Source organism: Ornithodoros turicata, chromosome 6, assembly GCF_037126465.1.
Source record: "Ornithodoros turicata isolate Travis chromosome 6, ASM3712646v1, whole genome shotgun sequence".
Lineage (NCBI taxonomy): Eukaryota > Metazoa > Arthropoda > Arachnida > Ixodida > Argasidae > Ornithodoros > Ornithodoros turicata.
Genome location: NC_088206.1, coordinates 41,325,818 through 41,345,098, shown reverse-complemented (window position 1 = coordinate 41,345,098; position 19,281 = coordinate 41,325,818). Strand labels below are relative to the sequence as shown.

The following is a 19,281-nucleotide window of genomic DNA, read 5'->3' as shown; positions in this document are numbered from 1 at the left end:
CCTAGTCACAGACGTGTTAATGGCTTACCACAATATCTATGCCGCAGGCCACAGGCTAGTTCTCCAGTGGGTTCCAGCCCATTGTGGTGTCGTGGGGAACGAGCAGGCCGACAGCGCCGCAGAAGCAGCACTCTCGTATCGGAACCGGACCCGTACTGTTCTGCTCAGAGGAGACCGCCGTTCAATTCTGCGACGTCTAGTGACACCCCTGGCTTCCCGCCAATGGACAACCGACATTCTTCCCCCCTCTATGTTGAACAGAGTTGATCCCACGCTCGCTTTCCGCATGCCACGAAACACATCTCGTCAGGATGCTGCATTAATCCACCGCATGCGCCTCGATGTGGCCTTTACAGCTCAGTGGCATTACCGCTTGAGACAAATTGATTCTCCCACCTGCTGCCACTGTGGTGCTCTTGAGGATCTGGAGCACATTCTTCTTCATTGCCCTGACTACGAACCTTCCCGAACCACACTCTCCGAGTCTCTTCGTCAGCTGGACTCTCGCCCTTTCTCCCTACCGAAATTGCTTGGTCCCTGGCCCAATCCAGCCCAGCAACGCTCTGCGCTCAAAGCTCTTCTGACATTTCTGGACACCATCGGACTTCGATCGTTATTGTGAAGGGGCTCGTTATTTTATTCCCCCCATTCCACCCAGCAATGGGGTAGAGTATTGCCTGTTGCAATGACACTCCCCACTCTCCAAGGCCGAAAATAAAGTTGTTGTTGTTTGCATTCTGCTTGCGAATTTGGGAGAGGTACTGATGCTGTTATAGAGTCCTGCGTGGGTAGGAATTTTCTTATCCGCACCCGCCCGCAACCCGCAGGTGCAAGACCCGCACCCGCCCGCAACCTGCGTTTCTTTAACCAAGTGCCACCCGCGCCCGACCCCCCCCCCCCCTCACCCCCCGCAGCACTGGGAATGAACCCGACTCACGACTATCGGGACTTTTTCAAACGACCGTTTCAAACAAACAGGCAAACTAGCGAAGCGAGATAAAGGGACACTTTACTGCACGCTGTTGATTGCAGACATCTACGACGGGCGTTCAAGTCAAACCGGGACTTTTTATTTTTTGCAAAAGTTAAATGAACTTGGAGGCGAGAAATTAGTTTTATTTTTCAACGCAATCTCCAGCTGCACTAAGGCACTTGTCCCAGCGCTTCACGAGGGCTTGGATGCCAGCAGCGTAGAAATCCTTACCGGCGCGTAGCAGCCATGATCGGACCGCATTCTTGACCTCGTCGTCGCAGCCGAAGTGGCAGTCCCCAAGGAACGCCTTCAGTGGACCGAAGAGATGGAAATGGCTGGGGGCGAGGTCTGGACTGTAAGGGGAATGTGGCAGCAACTCCCAGCCAAGTTCCTGTAAGGTGCCTGTCGTGAGATGTGCGGTATGTGAGCATGCATTGCCCTGTAGGAGGAGGACTCCTTTGATGATGAGGCCCGGCTTTCCGAAAGTGGTGGTGTTCATGAATGATAGTGTTCAACGTTCCCACAGAAAGGTTCGTCTTTTGAGCCAGTTCGAGACATGTTATCAGCCGGTTCTTGAGGATCGGGCGCTCCACAAGTTGGATGTTCTCAGGAACTCTGACACTGGGTTCTGAGCCGCCCCGGCCGGGATCGTTCTGCACTGATGTACGGCCGTCTCGGAACCGTTTGCACCACTCAAACGCTTTGCTGCGGCTAAGTGTATCGTGGCCATACTGAGCCTGAAGTCTTCTGTGAATTTCAGATGACTTTAAACCTTCATTCACGAGAAACTTCATGACAATTCGCTATTCGATGTGCGCGCTCAAATCGTTGTCGGTCATCTTGCCCAGCACGTGTCTTCTGTTTTGCACAAACTTTGGACCACCATGTAGTGAACGCGGAGGCCTGTCGCATGTGAAAATGACGAAAAAGTAGTAGCGCAAGCCATTTGTACACTCAGGAGACAGAAAGTCCCGGTTTGACTTGAACACCCCTCGTCCATGTCAGCGTTGCTGTGTAAAAACAGAAGGTCGTCCACAGAAGATGGACTTAGGTTCACACGGCGACCTTGCAATACTAGCCCTGCTATAGAAAAGTCTCTCTCCGAGGGCGCGCTCGAAGCTGGAACACAATGTACAAAACAGGCTGTGTTGCATAGTTCTGGAAAAGAGGCTTGATATTGCTTCCACCAGCACAGGAAGTCATCAGGTGGCTCCTTGACTTTCATAGAAATGTATCTAGTGACCTCATCCGTCTCCTTTGTTTCGTCCTCATCTGAGTCTTCGAAGTCCGATAGCAGTATGCGCGTATCCGATAACTTCGGTCTCTTCTTCGCCTTTTCACTCCCTGGTTCTGCTGCACTGTGACTACGCTCAATTGAGCTTCTTTCCGCAGGGCGCTCCGCAGTCATCCTTCTAACTTCTTCATAGACACTATGCCTCTCTGCCTCCGTCTGCAAGACTCTCAGACCCTTCAATTTAGGGTGCAGGAACGTAGCAACTTTGTGGAGCATATGTACCTCAAGCTTATCTTCGATTAGGCCCCTAGACTTTTCCTTTAGCAGCCTAAAAAAATCTGAGTCGTGGGCTGTTTCCTGGCTGTGTTGAATAAGCTGTCTTTTCCACACGGTCACCATGTGCAGCGTAGGTGTTGACGACGACTCCAGCTCGTCGCTAGCGTTCTTGAACGGTGTGAGAAATGTAGCCAATAGCTCAAGGAAAGTTTTGCTTATTGCATCGAGGCGGAACATCTCATCTCTCTCTCTCTCAAAATGTCTTCTATTTTTTCCCACTGACGCAAGATTGAGACAAACATTTCCAGTTTGCTGTTCCACCGTGTTTCAACATCACCTTTGAGCGACTTCTCTAACCGACTTTGCAACGCGGACCGTTTAAAAAATGTCACCAGCGACCTGCAGGCCGCTCAGAAATGTCCTCGGCGGAGACAGCTCGCAGAGCGTGGTCAAGCATAGTGTAACATGTTCAAAGTCAAGCATATTCAAACTGTGCACGGAACAGTTCAAACGGCACGTTGCCCGTAGTGCTGCGATCATATTCGAGCCCGTCTGTTACGAACACAATATTGTTCATGTAGTCGAGTAGGCCATATCTCCTCAAAGCTTGCTGTAATGCCAGCCTTACATTTTCCCCAGTTTTCTTCAGTTCTGGATCGAACTCGCTGGTGCACAACACTCGTTCCACCAGTCTGTAGTCCTTAATGTAGTGGATTGTGACTCCGAGGTAACACACCTTTTTGTGGTCATCCGTCCATAGATCTAAAGTTACAGACACACCAACTGACTTCGCGATGGGCACAACCACATCTTTTACTTTGCTACGAACCTCTTCCGCAAGAGCAGCTGTCTTCCGAGAGAGCGTTGTCGGATGTGGCACTAACGACGCAACGTCCACCATGCCGTACTGGGCGCCAATATTAATGAGGTCCTTAGCCAGGCTCAGAAATCCAGTCCCAGCAACTGCGTTAAATGGACGAATGTCTTTTGCAACGAAGTGGATAGCTTGCCTGCAAATTGCTTCTTTGGCTTCCTTGCTAACTTGTTTCGATGTCGAGGTTTCCCCCATGTAGCGTAGTATCGTGAATGATCCAGAGCTACATGTATGTCTCAGCAAGTTCGACGTCCCAGTCTTGTGTCCTCCATACAAATAGACTTTCTTGCATTTTGAGCAGGCTGCGTAGTTCCTCACAACTTCCCCGTTGTCATCAATAATTTCACAAAACTTTTCCCAGGCTGGAGACTTTCCAGAAGTCTTTCTTCTCAGCGTGTACTCGCCGAACAGACACTTGTTACTGATGTACTCGATGCTAACGTTATGAGCATTAGCTACGCGATCTTCGTTCACGGAACGCGCGTTCCGAACGAGCATCGAACGACCAACCAAGATGACGTAATGCCTGGGCAATTCCACTTAGGGAGAGGGGGTGCGCGGACAGACGCGGAGGAGTAGGGAAGGGTAGGCTCAGCTGAGAAACGGGGAAAAGGTGCACAAGTGCTGGTCTCTATTGCAGAACTAGGACGTTTACCAGACAGTCGACCTGAACGGCGACTCGTGTATATCTGCCCGCACCCGACCCGCAACCCGCGCCAATTACACCCGCACCCGCCCGCAACCCGCGCATGCACCTCGAATTTAGACCCGCATCCGCAGTCTACTGCAGGTCATCCGCGGGTACCCGCGGGTTCTGCAGGACTCTACGATGCAACAAATGAAGAAAAGAATCGGGATCATGGTGCATGATACATCACAGGAGAGTTGCACGCCCTCTGTATTGAGTACGACACCACACACTTTCATAATAGGGTATACCACCCAACGTCGTGCACATGACATCATTCTTAACAATTAATGCAACTACACCACCTCGGGCGCCACGGTCATGATGAAGTACCTTATGGGTGTTAGGGATAATTTCACTATCATTGACCTCGCTCGTTAACCAAGTTTCCGTGATTACCACAGTGTAAGGATCGTATTGAAGCAGCACCTCTTCCAAATTAGAAAATTTATTTAAAACACTTCTTGCATTCAATGAGACAAACCGGAATTGTTTCTCCACAATATGAGCAGTGTGGTACAGGGCAAGTCTGCTAGCGGCTGGTGTAAAGCTCGATAAACCAAGTTTTGTCTCAAACTGCCGATCAGAAACGGGCACCCGACCATTAAACAAATACTAGCTCAACCTGATCAGTGACAAATACAGTGCAATCCTGTTAATTAGAAATCTTCTAATTCGAATTTCCTCATAATTCAAACTGATGCTTGGGTCCTGGCAAAGCCATGTGCATTTCAATGGGGGGAACTCCCGGTAATTTGAACATATTACAACGTGCACAACGGTTTGTTCAAACAAAATTGCCCGGCCGTGCTCGACTCCCAGCTACACATCGGCTCGGAAGCACCGGGACACCTTTACTTATTAAATGTTAAGTTTACTTGTCACTCATAAGTGGATTTCTCATGAGCGCGATACTGCTTATGCCATAGGAAGGAGGAATGCCAAGGAACCGAATCACTGTAATGGTGTGTGCAAATGCGACCAGCACGGACCAGCACAGACATGAACTGCATGACCCGAAAAGCGTCCGAATTTTTTCCGAACCAAATTCGGGACCAAACTTTTTTCAGAGGGCAGAATTCTGGGCCTCATTTGGCATGATCTGGCTGAGCCAGATTTCTCCTCTGAAATGGGAAGTGATGCCAACCAAAAAAGTAGCAAGCATCCAATGGCAATTCAGCTGGAAGGAGAACCGTAGCAACAGTGACGTAGCAATCGGGCCTACTGTTGCCGTGGGTGCAACTGTTACCACCATGAATACAGGATTATCTTATTGAGCTGGATGGTTGAAAGTCGATGTGCCCAAGGTCAGAAGTCTTCAGCCGAGCTTCGGCTTGCAGTTCGGTGCCATGCGGTGATGCACAGAAAAAAAAGTTAGGCACTGGTTTTGGTTTATGCAGTTTTCAGATAGTTTTTTGTGCCAAGCGGTTGAGTCTTTACTCATCGTTCCAATTTCAGTTCATGTTGCATGTGGATATCATGCCTGAGAACTGAGTAGCACCACGAACACGATATCCTTAAGTGTAAAGGAAACTCTCTCATTGTCTGTATGGTCATATGAAGTGCAGCTGTAGGCAGGTTGTTGTGAGGAAGGGTAGCACAAAGGAACCATTGAGGCTGTGATATTGCCTTAGGTGTTGTGTGTAATGCGAGCGCATGCAATGTACACACGAGCCTCGATACAACGAAACTCACGGGAACGCTATTTCCTTCGTTGTACCGAATATTTAGTTGTATCGAGCTTGACGAAATATGGCACCCAATTGCAGAAGGGGGTACAAATTATTTTGTTGTATAGCGTATCTTTATATCGAGGTTTGACTGTACTACCTACTTTTTAAGCGAAGGAGTTATGGACCTCAAATTTATAGACATCTTTGTGTGCCCTAACATTTTTCTAGATGCTGTCTGTGTCCTTGCCCCTACCAGACAACCTTTCTGGCCGCCACTCTCCCCGAGCTGAGTGAGACTTCTTCCTCTTTTTAATGAACAGTTGTGTACCTTTGTATTTAACCTTACAAGGAAAATTACCCCAAGACATTTGTGCTAACGTATTTTGCTGAGTAGAGTCAGGAATAGAATGGCTTTGCTTTTTACTGAGTTTACCACAAGGGAATAACGTAGAGCTGTGCGAATATTCGAAATTTCGAATACGAATTGAATATCTGATGCTATTCGCATGCTATTTGCAACCTATTTTCAGTATTCGAAATTTTTGAATATTCCCAGAATATATGGGGCCGGTTGGTACGTGACTTGGAGCGAGGCGACTACACGGGACGAGACAACACACACATCAACGTCGATGTGTGTGTTGTCTCGTCTACAATGAGTGCTTTCATCCACTCCGTTATGGGAAATGAATGAATGGCCCAGCTTGCAAAATCTAAGTGCATCTGATGCGGAACTTGCTTCTTGAAGCTCGTTTCAATTCGTGTCCGTGTACAAATGCAGCGATAAAGTTGCGTAGCCCTTTTGTTTTATTTTTAGTTTTCCAATATCAACATAAACGAGATTATTTCATCGCTTATTCATATGGTTATTTTATTTGATTCATTTGATTTTATGGCTAGCCATAAGTGTAAATTCCTGGGCAGTTGTATCTGTGAAAGGCCATTTTGAAGTTCATGTCTCCAGGAGACCACGTGGGTTGTGTATGCGAGGTAGAGTCCTTTGCTATGGATCAGGAACAGCGGAAGGTCTCTGCCCCGTGGTTTCTGTGGGTTGTGTTGGAAGCACAACCTGATGTGCGAACTGCCAATGTGTCATATTTTACAATTTATTATTTGCATTGAGGGTGAAGCATCTCGAGAAGATGTCGCGGTCGCAAAAAAACTGATCTGTTTCAAACCTGATACTACAAATTTGTGCGAAAATTAGTGCCAAAAGTGTTGTCAACTTGAGACCCCAGGCGAAAAATGTCTGCAGTTCCAAATGGTTTATGAAATAATTCTTACTTGCAAACTATGTACGTACAAAGGGGTTCAAAGTGGTTTCAAGTAGAAATTGTTTCATAAACCATGTACGCAAACATTGTTCACCTGGGTCACCGGCTATCACTTCGCTAATGTGCCGGTAAAACCTAGCTCATCATCATCATCAGCAGCAGCACCAGATATCCCCGCCTTGATTTCATTTCAACCCGGTGTAATGCACTTGCATGCTCTCCCCTTAGAAACTGTAAAAGTAACAGTGGACACCGTTTGTGCGGACTTGGCTTATCTAGATACCTCGATATCCGAACAGGGACAGTGCAAACGAATGTCAGTTTGCAAAGCTTCTGAATTTCACCTATCCGAATGCCCACTTACCCAGCTGTCCAGACATTCTCTCCCGGAACTGTGGGTGCCACATAGACGAGGGTCGACTGTAAGTCCTCTGTTGCTGCGCGTGACCTTCATTATACGAGTACAAAAGAGACAAGAGCTTAGCTGGGAGAACCTTTAGGAGAACCTGTGGGGGGTCTTCGAGGCCGAGTCACGAGGTGGTGTAGAGACTCCGCAAACCAAATATAGAACTACAACAGGAAAGGGAGGAGTGGGACCGAAGCCTTAAAAACAAAGAACATTGTGTCAACACAATATGATTGTCTCAAAATGATGCCTTTGGATAACAACTGCCCACCGTCATAACTGTGGGAATATTCACAAGTAGAATGCACCGTTGTTTTCATGCCTTTCATTGCACACAACATTGTACTTGATTGCAGTTCATGTCGAAGTGGAGGCGTGTTGACAGAACGCATGGTACATGGAAGGACCTGTGTGGGAGACATAAAGCGCAGGCGCCGTACTCCACCCTCTGCTCCTCTCATACCAGGTATGTTGGAAAAGTATCACAATAACTTGCTCACTGACTACAAGATCCAAGAAGTAGCATTGCTTAAGGGGGTACGCGGGGATCAACTCGCGAGGAATGACAAGGAAAAGTGATTTTATGGAAATAACATTTTTGGTGAGAGAAATCTATCTTGTACATGGTCCCAAAGTATTTTTGTTCAAATCCGCCCCAAAGTGCCCCAAAACTCTCTTTTCTGAGCCATGGTAACGGGCAATATCACGAAAATTACGAAAATAGTCATTTTTCAAACGGCTGGATCTCACAAATGACGCCATCTTTGCACCAATTGAAAATACCTTTAGTCCTCTTCAAAGTTCCCGCACATCCGAACTCCTTTAGTGAGAAGCACTCTGACGGAGATGGAAAGTCCCGAAGTGAGAAATCTATGCCACGTGATCTCTGCGCACGTTAAGATTGGCTGCTCCTCAGCTGCGCTTGACAACTGGCCCCTCTTGCCACCAGAGCGTCTGCTCTTTCTCTTCGATGGGATTGCGATCACACCTTTGGTTTCTATTTCTTAATATGTTTTTCAACTTGGACAACTCTTACGGACAAACTGGACAAACCAGTTTTTAAATGAAAGTATGGCACTGTCCACCTTTTCGGTTGGCCCAAACAAAAGCCGCCTATGACAAAGAAGAAGAAAAAGGCTTCTGCATTGGAATTCGAAAGTGAGCGCTATGTTGACTTGTTTAGTGGTGGTAATGTCATCCAAGTATGACTAAGTACTTCTTTTGGTGTCGTCGTCAAAGCATTACCAAGTACTTCTTCCCATAATGTTCTGGTACACCCATGATCTCAACCCTGAGGAACAGCAGAACCCCGACAGGAATCTGCTTTGTGATAAGTATCTGCCCCAACGTTGTGACTTTGAACTTAATACTGCTCAGTAGGACGTTATATCCAAAATATTCAAAACAAGGAATCTTCCTAGTACTGGGAACCAGTGAAGATGACCCTGAACTTTGAGAATTGCAGCACAATCGCAGATCAGTGGTTATTACCATGGAAAGAATGGAGCAGAGTGTATGAAGTGAACCTCAGGTGCCTATCCAAGCCATCAAAAGCATTGGACAAGGGTCTGCTGCCTTGACTAACTTTTGGTCCAAGGGAAAAGAAGCCATAGTGCATCAAACAAAGAGCCAGAAGGGCAAGAGAGCATGTGTACAAAAGGACAGAAAATACTATTGGGCTGTGGCCTTCTAATGTGCAGTAAAAATAGCGTGAAACTTTTGTCAAAACAACTTTTTGCTCTACCTGCTCCACTTGTGAAACTGATATTTCCACATCCACTCGGTGTATTTTTATGCGGTTTGTTTTCTTACAATCACTGAACCTTCCTAGAGGTTTTGACATTCTTATTTTTCACATAAAGCAATTTATAATTTATCCTATCATCATGCGTTTCTATGCTTTTTTTCTTTTTTCTGTTCAACACGAACTGTTTTTGGTTAATTCATTTTGAGGGCATTATCAACATCTGTGCAAGTTTTCATCATAATCTATTAAGGAACAAAAAGTTTGTGTTGATCCCCACGTACCCCCTTAAAGGGACTATCGCATCCGGAAAGGTGTGTATGACACAGATACAGTAATTTTTAGCATGGTTACTTGGCCAAATTTCCTTTGAAAACAGCTTACTTATTTAAGAAGTTTTAAAGATTCGCACTCCGTCTGCAGCTAAGCCAGAATGACGTATGCCGGGCACACGAATGGGAGCACAGCGCAGGTGATTGCCTCTGAGGTCATCTGCTTCTCATTCGCACCGCAATATACTAAGTGAAAAGACCTCGATGAATACCCGTCTTTCACTTATCAATGTGAGTGCTGACTGACGTGACCATGTTTTGTGGAACACAGTGTTACGCTCTTGGCTGTACATACACGTACAACACTAATCAGAAACAGCATTCTACGAGCCGATCTCGGACTTCTCCGCGACCTACAGATGCCATCACTCCCGCCCGGCGGTTGGACGCCAAGGTCTTTCTTCCGCTCCCTGATTGGCCTTGTCTTCGCCAAAGGGTGCTCACTGATTGGCCTTGTCCAAGTGATGTTTACAGAGAGGGGATTCAGGAATGCTCTAAACAGCTGTTGCCGTCTGCTGTTGCCATACGTTACATCAAATTACACAGAAACAGCAACACTAATTTGCGTCAGATTTTCGGCATCATTATCGGTGAGGAAAGAGGAGTAAAGTGGCACTGTAGTTTTGGAATCGACCAGAACAGGTGCAATAGGCAATATTTTTTTTTATTTGTGCTGCTGCCTATGCTTCTAGTGTTTGCAATTCTACCTACAAAGATTCTACACTTGTAGTGGTTTCGTGCTTGAGACAGTTTAGTAGAAACAAGCAGGTAGGAGGGCTAAGTTCTGCAATACTTGCAATATTGTTTCGTTTATATAGGGACTGTGCGACAAACTGGTGGAGCCGCAATGTGGCCTCCGGAGAACGTACCTGGCATGATAGCCGTCGTGTAGGCAGCTCTGTTTACATGTGAATTGCGAGCGTCTTTTTTTGCCACACTGGTACTGTTGCATCACTAGCTGTGTAAACACCTAAAAGAACTCATGCTAGGGACCAGATGTTTCATGATTTCTATGCTTCCAATACCGCAGAGGGCACTAGATTCGCAGCACATTGAGTTTGTGCTGCATGTTCGGCCATTCCAACTGTATCACCGTCAGATGCACCGACCAAACGGCAACCTTATTTGGAGATAATGATTGGTGTGTTTCATTGCCAGAGCCCAGAGGCGATATTGCTCCCGGTAATTTGGTTGACGAGCCTCACAGTGAGAACGGAAGTTCTATGTTGTCCAAAAGGTTTAGTATTTACATACCGATCATTTCACAACCGTCATGCCGCAAGCCCACGGCGGTGGCGCGGGGTAAAAAAATTCATGTCAGTTGTGAGCTGCATATTTGGGGTCTAGCAACCCTATATATAATTTCTTCTTTGATGATCTGTATAACATTATTGTTTCTGAAGATATTGGAAAAGCTGCAGCACAAGTTCAGACAATATTGTTACGAGAATGAGGAAGAGGTCCGAGGAGAAGGGCACGGACACTTCGACTTCTTCGGGATAGAACTGATTGAGGTTAAGGGATTGGAACCTTGTAACATTTGGTGTCAGAAGTGTGATCCCCGTTGTGGGGATCCATTCAGGCGTGGATGGAGTGGAGTCCAAAGTGGAGTCCATTCAGGCGTGGCCTGCACCCACAGATAAGCCCAGCCTTCGCACATTTCTGGGATTCTGCTCCTACTACAGGTCCTTGACGATAAAAGCGCTAAAAGAGACGACACAACATAGAGCACTACTTTCAACAATTTAATTAATGGACTGTCAAGAAATCTTCATCTCTGCAGCAAGAATTCCCTTTCCCTCTCCGATAATGTGATACTCTTCAACAACAAACAATAAGAGCACCATTGTGAGTACCATTCATCAGGGGGCCACCAATCAGCAGGGCTTCCCAACTCTCTCTCTCCCTTTGCTCTCTCTCTCTTTGATCTCTCTTTTAGCGCTCTTATCATTAAGGAAATGTACGAACAGGCCCACATGGATGTGTTAGTGTACTACAGGTCATTTGTCCCACACTTTGCTGAATTGGCTGACCCTCTCTACCAGCTGCTGAACAAAGGACAGCCTTTCCACTGGTCTCCTTTGTGCAACGACGCATTCCTCGCATTGAAGTCCTCTTTGACAACTCCTCCGGTGCTTGCCTTCCCTATGACAGATGCCCCATTTATCCTGGACGCAGACGCCAGCCAAACTGGCATTGGTGCTGTCCTCTCACAGGCGCAGGATGGGCAAGAGAGAATGATTGCATGCTTCAGCAGAGCTCTCCGAAAATCCGAAAGAAATTGTTGTGTCACGTGGAAGGAACTACTGGCCGTTGTCAAATCTGTTAAACATTTCCACCACTACCTCTACGGTTGGCTTATGGCCTTCGTTGCTTATGCGCCATGAAAACCCGAATCATCATCATCTCTACGGTCGCTATTTTACTCTCAGGACAGACCACGCAGCCTTACAATGGCTTCTTACCTTTCGCAACCCAGAGAGACAAGTCGTTCGCTGGCTTCAAACCCTGCAGGAGTAAGACTTTACTTTGTAGCAGACGACGAGCCGCTCCGTGACGCAGACGAAGCCAACACCTGCGTCACGCCCTTCTCGCGCTCCTGGTGCCTGCGAGCCCCTTTCATTCCTCCTGGTAGTTGGTGGCAAACGGCCACAGTATTAAAGCGGTCTTGTCCTTCATGCCTGGTCTATCCATCAACTATATTGGTGACCCGAACAAAACCCGTCATGGACCCACTGTCAGCAAACCCCGCCGTTACCGTACCCGGCGCCTTTCCGACTGCGGCCTCACCGTCCAGCACGGCCCCGCCCACCACTGCAGCCGTGCAGCATTTTGCCGTTCGGCTTCCCCCTTTTGGCCCCAGAACCCAGCCGTATGGTTTTTGCAGGTGGAGTGCCAATTTGAGGTCGCGCACATCACCACACAGCTCACCAAATTCCGGCACGTTGTCAGCGTTCTTCCGCAAGACATCGCTGTCCAGGTCGATATCCTGTCTGCTCCTCCAGCGAACGCTCCCTTCGATGCCCTGAAGACTGCCATCCTGGAGCGCACTGCAGCATCAGAGCGTAAGCGCCTCCAACAGCTTCTGACCGCTGAAGAGCTTGAGCCGCCCGAGTCAACTCCTCCGCGACATGCAAAATCTCCTTGCCGATCGCGCGGCGATTTTTGATCCCACCCCCTTAAAGGAGCTCTTCCTGAGCTGCCTGCCCACGAACGTGCAAATGATTTTGGCCACGGCAACCACCCTCCCTCTGCAAAACCTGGCCGCTCACGCGGACAAGATAATGGAGGTCTCCGCTGCAAGTCGCTGCGATTCCTCCTGCCGCCTCCTTCTCCCACGCAGTTGCGTCTGGACCAGCCACTTGCGCCGCCATTGCTGACACCCATCCTTCGAACCTCACGTGTGCTGTGGCGCAGCTCCAAGCGAATCTCTCCCGTCTTTCGACCCTGGTGGCTTCCACACTCGCCCGCAGCGACCCTCGGCGGCGAGGATCAAGATCCCCTCGGCGTCGTTACAACAGTTGTCCCCGTTCTCCCGCACCTACGCCGCAACAGTCTTTGCCGTTACCATCGCCGTTTTGGCACCAACGCCCAGCACTGCATTCTTGCTTGCTCCTGGGCGGAAAACTCCGGCAGAGACCGCTAGTGGCTGCGGTAGTCTCCGGCAATCCAGGCAGCCGACTTTACTTCGTGGTGGACCAGGCATCCCACAACAAATTCCTGGTCGAAACGGGCGCCGAAGTTAGCGTGCTCCCTGCCTCTGCCCTCAACAAAAAGCGCTCCCCGCTTTTTCATATCACTGCCGTCAACAATACCGGAATTCCCGTGTACACCCAGCGCTCCCATAACTTCCCATGGTTATTTTTGGTGGCCGCCTTCGACAGAGCCATTTTGGGAGCCGATTTTCTCCATCACTTCCGCCTTATAGTCGACGTCGCTCGCAAGAGACTCGTGGACATGTCCACCTCCTTCTCCGTTCCAGCAGCCTCGGCTAGCGACCTTCCCCCTCCGGCCGCCGCAACCATCACTGCACTTATGTCGCCTTATGCGGCCATCCTGTGCGACTTTCCTAGCCTCACTCGTGCACCGGACTGGATGAAGCCTGTGACACATGATGCCATGCACTACATTAACACCACTGGTGCACCCGTCTTCGCTCGCTCGCGTCGCTTGGCGCCTGAAAAGCTCAAGATAGCTCGTGCTGAGTTCGACCACATGCTCTCCCATTGGTGTTGCCCGTCCCTCTTCTAGCAACTGGTCATCCACACTTCACATGGTGCCTAAGAAGACGGGGGACTGGCGCCCATGTGGCGACTTTCGTGCATTGAACCTGGTCACAACACCCGACCGGTATCCCCTTCCCAGGCTTCAAGATTTCACCAGCAACCTGCACGGCGCCAAAATCTTCAGCAAAATAGACCTAATGAAAGCGTACCACCAGATTCCCGTCGCTCCACAGGACATCAACAAGACAGCTATTACGACGCCGTTTGGACTGTATGAGTTTCCTCGCATGCCCTTCGACTTACGAAATGCGGCTCAAGCGTTCAAACGTTTCATCGATTGCGTCGACCGAGGGCTTCCTTTTGTTTGCGCTTAGATAGATGATATTTTGGTCGCAAGCTCCTCACCTGAAGAACATGAACGCCACCTTCGCCTGCTTTTCCAGCGCCTGGCGGACCACAGCATTGTCGTGAACGTGGCAGAGTGTGAATTCGGTGTCGCCTCCACTGAGTTCTTAGGTCACCGAGTCACTTCTGAAGGCATTGCCCCCCTGGAAGGCAAGGTCGAGGCCATAACCAACTTCCCCCGTCCTGAGTCCCTCCGACAACTGCGCCGCTTTCTCGACCTTATAAATTTTTACAGGCGTTTTATCCCGCACTGCGCAGAGACCCTACGTCCTCTTGAAGAACTGCTCGCCGGTGGGATATCTAGCACGTCTCCTTTACCGTGGAGCACGACAATTGAAGCCGCGTTCAGCAAGATCAAAGGCGACGTCGCCCAGTCGACGCTACTGTATCACCCGCAGCATGACGCCCCAACAGTACTCATGGTCGGCGCGTCTAATGTCGCCGTCGGGGCAGTCCTCCAACAGCAGATCGACGGCGATTGGCGACCCACGGCTTTCTTCTCCAAAGCCCTCCAACCTCCAGAGAGAAACTACAGCACTTTTGGCCATGAACTGTTGTCTGCCTACCTTGCTGTCCGGCATTTCCGGCATTTCTTGGAAGGCTGTTGGTTTTCCATCCTTTCCAACCACAAGCCCTTGACTCATGCCTTCCATTCCGCCAGCAGTCGGTACTCCCCCCCCCGAGAAATCCGCCATCTCTCCTACATCGCGGAGTTTTCCACAGACATCCGCACGTCCGTTGGGCGGATAACTCCCCGGCCGACGCATTGAGCAGGCTTGCGCACCTGAACACCATCGGCCCACAGCTCTCCCCTGAGCTCATCGCCCAGGCCCAGACCTCCGATGACGAGCTCACCCGCTTGCGCGCTTCCAACACCACCTCTCTGAAGCTTACCGACGTCGCCACTCCCGACTCTGCGCTGACGCTGTGTTGCAATACGTCCGGGGCCCAGCCCAGGCCTTCCGTTCCGGACGGTCTTTGCCAAGCGGTATTCAATTCCCTGCACAACCTTGCACATCCTGGCGTTCGCGCGTCCCAGCATATGATCAGCGCATGTTATGTTTGGCCCTCGATACGTGCCGACGTTCGGGCTTGCGTCCGCGCCTGCGTGCCCTGTCAACGATCAAAGGTGTACCACCCCACGATCACCCCCCATGGCTAGTTTGCCCTTCCCGACACTCGCTCCGACGTGGTGCATCTGGACATAGTGGGCCCCTTGTCTCCGTCATCCGGTTGTAGGTACATGCTGACAGCAATCGACCGGTTCACCCGTTGGCCCGAGGCGGTACCCATGCCCGACATAACTGCCGAAACTGTCGCCGCTACCTTCCTGTCGGCATGGATCTCCCGATTCGGCGTTCCGTCTCAGGTCACTTCTGACTGCGGCAGACAGTTTGAAAGTGCCCTCTTCTCCGCCTTCACCAATTTGCTCGGAACTGCCAGAGTGCGGACGACATCATACGATCCTGCATCCAATGGAATTGTCGAGCGCATGCACCGCCATTTAAAAGCTGCACTCATTGCTCGCGAAGACCGAACGCACTGGTCGGCACACCTGTCCATCGTCCTTCTTGGACTCCGTGCCGCGCTTAAGCCAGACCCCGCAGAGCTCGTCTACGGCAGAGCCCTACGCCTGCCCGGAGAATTTTTTGCCTCCTCTTCACCCCAGTGTAACGCATCAGACTTTGTTGCGGCACCTTCACGACTCTTGCAGCTCCATTCGCCCCGTCCGGCCTCGCCCATCCTCGTCATACAGGCCCTACGTTCCACAAGACCTCAACAGCGCCACCCACATTTTCGTTCGCACAGACGCTATACGGAAATCCCTGACACCGCCTTATTCCGGTCCTCATCCTGTACTTGGTCGAGCCGGCAAGAACTACCGTGTCAATCTCAATGGGACTCACGACACTGTGAGTGTCGACTGTCTGAAGCCAGCCTACGTTGAAGCTTGCCCACCAGTCGTTGCGGGTCTCCCCGACGTTCCGTTCCCCCTTCAACGTCGTCAGCCCGACATTACTCCTCCGTCACATCAGCCTGCAGCCAAGACCGTTACATGGTCGGACAGTTTGGCACTGTCTGCAGCCGGGGGGCCATGTAGCAGACGACGAGCCGCTCCGTGACGCAGACGAAGCCAACACCTGCGTCACGCCCTTCTTGCACTCCTGGTGCCTGCGAGCCCCTTTCATTCCTTCCTGGTAGTTGGTGGCAACCGGCCACAGTATTAAAGCGGTCTTGTCCTTCATGCATGGTCTATCCATCCAACTACAACTTCAAAACACCATCGAGGCGTCAACCTTGCAAACGCCGATGGGCTGCCCAGAATACCCTGCCCCAACACTGGCTGCGGTTGCTGTACCCAGCACCTCGCTCTGGAGGACAACACGTTGACAAACTCAGCACAAGCTAGCTATTCTCAGGATAGGACCTGTGCGATCGGCATAGATATCACCGGCAACAGGAAATATATACGAATGGCACAGGATGGAGACCCCAATATATAGGCCCCGTTATGACCTGGATATGACAGGGCACCCGTCTCCTATGGCCCGAAGCGTCACCACAATCAGAACAGCTAAAAAGCTACTGGGCAATTTGGGGATCGCTTCAATTGAATGATGGTCTTCTATCGTGTGTGGAAATCAGCAGATGGAAAGACTTCGAAACACCAGCTTATACTCCCAGAGGTGCTTAGAAAGGGGGTCCTCCACATGCTTCACAGTAGTCCCACGGGTGGCCACTATGGAGTGAATAAAATGCTCACGAAAGTTCGGGAAAGATACTGCTGGGTCGAATACAAACGAGATGTTGAAGAACGATGCCGAGCTTGTGACCTTTGTGCTTCGAGAAAAGGGCCGCACACTAGAACACGAGCTAAACTTCAGGAGTGTGCCTTGGGCATGCTGTTGCAAGAGTTGCCTTAGACATTCTCAGTCCTTTACCGACTACAGTGCGTGGGAACAAATATATTTTGGTTGTCATGGACTACTTTACTAAATGACCTGAGGCTTACTCACTACCAAATCAAGAGGCGGTGACAGTGGCCGAGGCGTTGGTAAATGAATGGGTTTCACGCTTTGGTGCGGCAATCCAACTGCATTCTCCAACTCCATCCAACTTCGAGTCTCAGGTGTTCCAGGAAATGTGCAAATATCTTGGCATAGCCAAGACACGCACGACACCGCTACATCCTCAGTCGGACGGGAATGGTCGAAAGGTTCAACCGCACCATCCTGCAACATATGAGCCGTTTCGTTTCCTATAATCAACTAAATTGGGACGGACTCATCCGTCTTTTCCTTTTATCCTACCGAACAGTGCCGCATGAAGCCACACGTGAAACTTCAGCCATGATGCTCACCGGGTGGAACTTGCACCTCCCCAATGACCTAGCACTTTGTCCAACGCCGGACGCGCAAATTGACATTCACACCTACCTTCAGAGCCTGCGCTCCCGCTTGGAAACGGTGCATAACTTCGCGAGAGCTCACCTACAACAGACATTCACACGCATGAAAACATGTTACCACCTGAGAGCGTCAGATGCAGGTTTCTCAGAAGGCCAGTCGGTGTGGCTCTACAACCCAGTCCGAAAACACAGACTTTCTTCAAAGCTTCAGCGGCCCTGGCATGGACCCTACGTCATAACGAAGCATCTGAACAACATTGTGTACCGCCAACAGAGAGAGGGCGCAGACAAGCTGGTTCATGATGACAAGGATGCAACCCGAGACAGGGAAATAAACGTTATTCACACTTGGAAAATCACCTCTTCTAGTTAAGGCAGCCCTTCGCCACGCAAACGTGCTGTCCCACTTGAGAATGCATAGAACAGGCAGTGTGGTGTCACGTCGGATACTCCCAAGACCGCCGCTGGTGCGACAGAGCAGCCCGCCCACTTTCGGTGTCGCCCTGTCCCTATAGGTTCAACAGATCAAAAATAGCATATGTATAAGGGCGAGGGCACAGGCTAGTGTATGTTTGTTTGTCAGTTGAATCCTCGATTGTGATTACACATTTGTAGCCATTTACAAAGAAGTGCTGAAAAGTTTGTGACAAGGAAGAACGTGACATAGACTCATAAACCTTTATTACAAGTCGCCATATCCACCTCTAAGTTCAATACACTTAGCACACCACTCCTGAAGCTTGTTTAACCCCTGAAAAAAAAAAAAAAAAATCAGACATCTGTCTCCAAAATACAGTAAACCCCCGTCAACTTGAAGTCATAGAAAATGGAGGAAAATGCGAGATGAGTTGGGTTTCGAGATATGCAAAAGTTCCAAAATTTTCAATGTGATGATCATACATTGTAAAAATTATACATTTCAGCAAACTTATTTTCGCAACAGAACTGCAATTACACAAAATCACCACTTGGCGTAGAAGAACATCGTGATGGATACTTGGAGTTGAACTTTCATTCGAGTGTCATCACTTTATACTCCTTGTGCTTCGTAATCTTCGTCATCACGCTGTCAGCACCTAATCAGGAACCCCCGTCAGGTTCCTAAGAACTCGTAGTGAAACGAAATGGCACTTGAGACTCACCCACATGGCACCTTGGGGCAAAATGGAAGCAACCGAAGGAAATTACGAACATGTGACTCTTGCGCGACAGCTGCCATTCTACCTGGCTGTAGTTGCGACCGCTTCGTGCAACAACACAGCAATACCGGCCATCCCCCTCTCCTCGTAGTATGCAAGGTGGAGCCATAGGGCTAAAGTGGCATTTATATAGGTTGCATATCCACAATTTTTTTCTTTAAGAGCACGACTTATTCACCGGAAAATACAGTAGTAACGATACACGCCTGGTGCTCTTTGACGGCTGATTGCGATGATACGCCAAAACTCTATTTTTCCTGCGCCAGAATGCTTCGAGGCACTTCCATCACTGGAGCCCATAATGTGTCGTTTTACAGTAACGTCTAAGAGACTAATCCTATTAATGTATGCAGAACCATCCGTTATGTTGGTTGTTTCAAGCAGTTATTTTCACATGTTGTGTTCTGCGGTCATGTAACAGGTTGAGGGGACTGGACGGGTCTCCGGACTATGCAAAAAAAATGTACAGGGGTTCCTCAAGCTCACAAAGTTTGAGAACCGTGCTTTTTGTTCACACTTGCAGGTTAAACTCATACAAGTGACACATTACGTAACCAAACCAAACGCA

At 49.4% G+C, this 19,281-nt stretch overlaps 1 protein-coding gene across 8 annotated transcripts in view; it reads left to right on the top strand.

The window, feature by feature from the left end:
- The window catches only part of LOC135396573 (G patch domain-containing protein 2-like), a 95,220-nt gene that overhangs the window by 62,677 nt on the left and 13,262 nt on the right, over positions 1–19,281 (top strand). For all 8 annotated transcript variants that reach the window (XR_010423446.1, XM_064627620.1, XM_064627618.1 and 5 more), the window contains exons 8-9: positions 5,947–6,008; positions 7,755–7,864. Coding sequence is in view for 7 of the 8 variants with exons in the window: in XM_064627620.1 (XP_064483690.1) it covers positions 5,947–6,008; positions 7,755–7,864 (172 nt within the window). In the remaining variant the exon portion in view is untranslated. The remainder of the gene's footprint in view (positions 1–5,946; positions 6,009–7,754; positions 7,865–19,281) is intronic.